The sequence below is a fragment of the Gossypium hirsutum genome, chromosome A08, assembly GCF_007990345.1.
Source record: "Gossypium hirsutum isolate 1008001.06 chromosome A08, Gossypium_hirsutum_v2.1, whole genome shotgun sequence".
NCBI classification, from domain to species: domain Eukaryota; kingdom Viridiplantae; phylum Streptophyta; class Magnoliopsida; order Malvales; family Malvaceae; genus Gossypium; species Gossypium hirsutum.
The window spans coordinates 55,874,400-55,879,294 of NC_053431.1; the positions used below are offsets into that span (position 1 = coordinate 55,874,400).

General features: G+C 32.0%; 1 protein-coding gene across 3 annotated transcripts; it reads left to right on the forward strand.

The window, feature by feature from the left end:
- Positions 1-496: 496 nt before the first annotated feature.
- On the forward strand, positions 497-4,295 carry LOC107954820 (uncharacterized). 3 transcript variants are annotated; one of them, XM_041076050.1, is made up of 5 exons: positions 542-949; positions 1,059-1,362; positions 2,614-2,712; positions 3,208-3,367; positions 3,650-4,295. In XM_041076050.1, the coding sequence occupies exons 1-5, from the start codon at positions 758-760 to the stop codon at positions 4,116-4,118; spliced, it is 1,224 nt and encodes a 407-aa protein (XP_040931984.1). In that variant the 5' UTR covers positions 542-757; the 3' UTR covers positions 4,119-4,295. The 3 variants fall into 3 exon arrangements, with proteins under 3 accessions (XP_040931985.1, XP_040931984.1, XP_016746022.2); XM_016890533.2 differs by having other exon boundaries at positions 2,665-2,712; XM_041076051.1 differs by lacking the exon at positions 2,614-2,712 and having other exon boundaries at positions 497-949.
- The last annotated feature ends 600 nt before the right edge of the window (positions 4,296-4,895 follow it).

Here is a 4,895-nt window from a genome sequence, read left to right on the forward strand (position 1 = left end):
TGTTAGTGGTTACTAATTTTGTTTTCAGTTAGACATCTCCATATAAACACTACAAATATTGTTATGGACATATCAAAGTCTATTTAATTTATTTGAAATCTAAATAAAATATTTAAATCCAAATTTTAAAAATATATTAAATTAATATAATTTATAACTTATATAAAATATTTAAATCCCAATTTTAAAAATGTTTTAAAATAGATTTAATTTTCTATTTATTTTCAATTTTTAGAAGTAAATATAAAATTCTATATGTTTAATATATTACACGAAATTATTTAATATGTTTCTAAATTGTAATTTTAAAACTTTTTTAAAATAATTATAAAAGAAATATTTTAAATAATATTTTAATTTTAATATGTTTTCAATACACATAAAATTCTATTTATTTGCAATCTTTCAGAAGTAAATATAAAATTCTGTATTTTTAATATATATAATGGTCGGTGGGTAAGTATATTAGATTTTTTTATTAACGATTAACGCTTTTGAATTTAATATAAAGAGGATCCATGCTCACCAAATTATTTAACCATGTGTTACAGATTATGTTAACCCTTTAGAAATGTTGATAGTAACTTGTCACAGATTTTCTTTTTTCAGAGCCTCCTTTTTAAGTGATTAATAGAATTCCAACGGAATCCGTAAATTCTCTATCTCATAAGCGTCTCTTTTTTGTTCTCTGGGCCAGAAAAAAATTTAAAAGCCTCTTCCTCTTTTCTTCCCGAAAAGAAAATTGGATTTCATTTTCATGGCGATGGCCTCCTTTGCAATCTCCATATTTTCATTAGCAACTGTTGCTCCTACTTGCAAAAACTATAGACCATTTCTCTCTCAAACCACCTACTCTTTTAAATCCATTTCCATTCGAGCTTCCTCTACTTCCCTGGATTACTCGACACCCTCTTCTGTCAATGAACAAAAAGCCCTCAAACCAACTAAGGTAAATGACGTCTCTGCTTAATTGACATCACGGACTTTTGTCTTTTTTTCTTAGTTAAACCTTTCCTTTTCATATTTTTTTTATTTTAGTTTGTTGTATGATCATTCAGACAAATTATTGGGAATGGAAGTTCAAGGATAACGTAATTGACGTGTACTATGAAGAGCATGAGCATGAAAGAACTGGTCCCCAGAAGAATATACTTATGATTCCAACAATATCAGATGTAAGCACTGTGGAAGAGTGGAGAGGTGTTGCTAAAGACATTTTGGAACGGTCTGGTAAACTCAATTTGCGAGCAACTATTGTTGATTGGCCTGGATTGGGGTTCTCTAGCAGGCCAAAGATGGATTATGATGCTGACGTGATGGAAAATTTCGTTGTCGACTTTATTAACGAGATAAGTTCCTCAGGTGGATACTTAGACCCTTTGTTTCTTTTGTATTTTTTTGTTCAGTTTTGTGCTTTTTTTTTTTAAATTGCCTCGATTGTGTTTGATGATTTGCTTGAATGACTTTAGACCTCGTGTTTTTATTAACGAGATAAGTTCCCAGGTGGATACTTGAACTTTTTCTTTTATATTGTTTATTTAGTTTGATGCTTATTTTTAGATATGAACTTTCTTTAGTTGCCTTGATTTTGTTTGATGATTTGATTGAATGGCTTCTTACCTTGTGCGGCTCGTGTTTTGCCGGGGTTGAATCGTCAATTTCATATCTCTTTGATGTTCATATTCCTATTGTGATTTATGAATGCTCTTTTCTAGATTAAGTCCACGGATCTGATCACTTGTTCAAATCCAAATACTTAATCCAAGACTTGGGGTTGAACAATAATATTATGAACAAATATTTGATATATTGCTAGTGAAATTTAAAAATTCCACAAGTAGAGTTGAGGTGATGACATGTATAAGGTATAGTAAAAATTAAAAGGAAATAATATTAGCATGATCAGACAACTGAAATAACTAAGAGAGGATGAATTGACCTTTAAAAATATGCGGAAATAAAAGAACAAAGTAATAAACAATGAATACAAGAATTTAGATGGTTCGGCCGCAATTCCTTACTCCACCATCTTAACTTTCCACAAAATAAAACAATGAACACTCGATGTCCCGATGTAGTCTGGGGGATTCTGGTGATCTAGCGGACCGGGTCTAAAATCCCCACCTACAATTATATATAAACTTTTATTTCTATATAAATAATTAATCTATTCCATATTACAGTTTCAACATTAAAAATCATTTTAAGTTATCCATATTTAAAACATAATAATAAATAATAAATAAATAATAATATTTTTCACCATTTATATTTTAAAAATATAATATGGTGGGTTTGACAGGTTTAGGCTACTTGTTTACAAATATTAACTAGTCTGAACAGAATAAGACCCATATTTCAAATTTAACTGGGTTTGGGCAAATATGAATAGGATGATTTTGTGTTTAAACTTATCCCAACCCCATACAGCTTGGCCCATGGTTACCTTAAGCCTGTCTATGTAAACTTTTCATTCTCCATTGTGTATGAAAATTCCTTGGGAAACTATTTTGCAGTTGGACTGTTATATTCTATGTTACTTGAATTTGGATATGAATGTTGGATATGGGTATGTGTTAGGGTGGTCAAATTTCTCCTATTTTTTTCATGTAGTTGGAGGATCTTTTGTGATCATATTCCTCGTATCTATGTGTGGAACATTAGGATTGAACATGGGTACTTCCACAAAAATGAAGAGTTTGAGCAGCATAGGTAATATCTGAGGTCAAAAGTTATTTTGACTTTCTTTTTTAATCAACGTTTTGTGTCTCCCCTCTTCTAAAATGTTCTTCAGTGATGATTGACCTTCTTGCAATGTCATCGTCATTTTCTTGGAGTAATTTTTTGGTACAATTGTGATTTAAACCTAGGTTATTCCTGAGAATGTAAACACCCAATCAATAGGCCACAATTTAGGATTCATTTTCTTGAAGTATTTGTATGTGACATATGCGATTGACACATCCAGAGATATGATCTCCAAGAACTCTCTAAATGTATGAAAAATATTCAAAACAATTTAAATACATCTCTTTTGGATACATACTCATATCAAATTCTCACTCCTGAACCCAAGTAGCATAGGTTTCTAATATGGTACATTTTGTCTTCACTTGCATCATTTAACAGATATTCCGAGAAAGTATTGCTAGACATCTAATTAGGAGGCAATATAGCTTGTTCACAATTTTTCTGCAATTGAAACAGAGAATGATTTGTTGGTCTTTGGAGGTGGTCATGCTGCCACAATAGTGGGTCGGGCAGCAAAAAAGGGGTTGGTGAAGCCGAAAGCTATTGCTGCAGTCGCTCCAACATGGGCTGGTCCCTTGCCTATCGTGTTTGGTCGAGATTCCAGTATGCAAACTAGGTAAATCCGAATGATATCTCACCTTTGCGGGTTACGGACAGCTGTTTGCTGGCCTTAAGCAGCAATTATGCTGTGCTAGATTGTGTGAAGTTTAATGGAGGCTGATGTGTAAGATGTCATTTCACTCCTTTGTGACAAAGCTTTATTTTACATCTCTTTACAAATGTTTTCGAACAAGCGTTGACTCTGAGCCTCAATGTGCCATTTTTATATGATTGCTTTCAAAATTCTCCTATAAATATTAAGCCACAATCTTTCATCTTTGTCCCATGTAATTATCAGATATGGGCTGTTGAGGGGCATCTTAAGAACCCCAGGTGCTGGTTGGATGATGTATAATATGCTTGTGAGCAATGAGGGGGCAATTCAATCCCAGTACAAGTCTCATGTGTATGCAAATCCTCAAAATGTGACTCCAGCATTTGTTCAAAGCAGATACAAGTTAACGACAGAGAAAGGATCCCGATACGTTCCCGCTGCTTTCTTGACTGGTCTCCTCGACCCTGTTAACTCCCGTGATGAGTTCCTTGAACTCTTTTCTGGTTTGGAGGGGAAAATCCCCATTCTGGTCGTGTCAACTGAGGGGTCTCCGAAGAGATCAAAAGCAGAGATGGAAGCTCTCAGGGAAGCAAGAGGAGTCAGCAAGTTTGTTAAGGTTGCTGGTGCTCTTTTACCACATGAAGAGTACCCTTCCATGGTGGCCGAGGAGCTTTACAAGTTTTTGCAAGAAAATTTCGAAGTCAATGCTTAAAGCCCTTCATGCTGGACTTTCCAAGTAACAGGGTATAATTTTTTTTCCCACAACAATATGACTATGATACTCAAATACTATAGCTTGTGATAAATAAGACAGGGTATAATTATGACACGTTTTGTATTTTATCATTTTGTAATTGTGTGTTTAAAAAATATATATAGTTTTTATTTATATAAATTTTGATTAAATTATAAAAATTCATATATTGCAACCTCTCCATTTGAGTAAAAATTAATATTATACGTTAATTATTAAATCAAATGTTTTATTATTACGAAAAATATTTTCACGCTATGGGTAAAATGCAATTGTAATTTATTATATATAATTGTAAAAAAGGGTAAAAATAATATTGGTAAAATGTTTACATATTAAGGTTATTAAATTATTCATTTCTCCCTATTGTAATTTTTTTTATAAATTATTTAACTATAACATAATTAATTAAAATTAGAAAAATATATTATGAAAAGAAAAATAAATAAAATGTTATATTCATAATTAATTGTCTTGGAAAAGTTAATTTAATTGATAAGTGATAAAAAGCAACATGTTTTATTCTCATTTTTAAAGCTTTTTTGGATGATTATTCAATGCAAAATAATGCATTTTATGCTCATAATCTATAAATTCATGTTTTTATACTTAAGAGAGTATTTGGGAGAAAAAGCAGCGAAAAACGATCAAAAATAAAAAAATCAAAGCAAGTTTCAGGAGCCACACTGGCTGGGCACGCGGCTATGTGAGCCACATGAGATGCCACACGGCCAT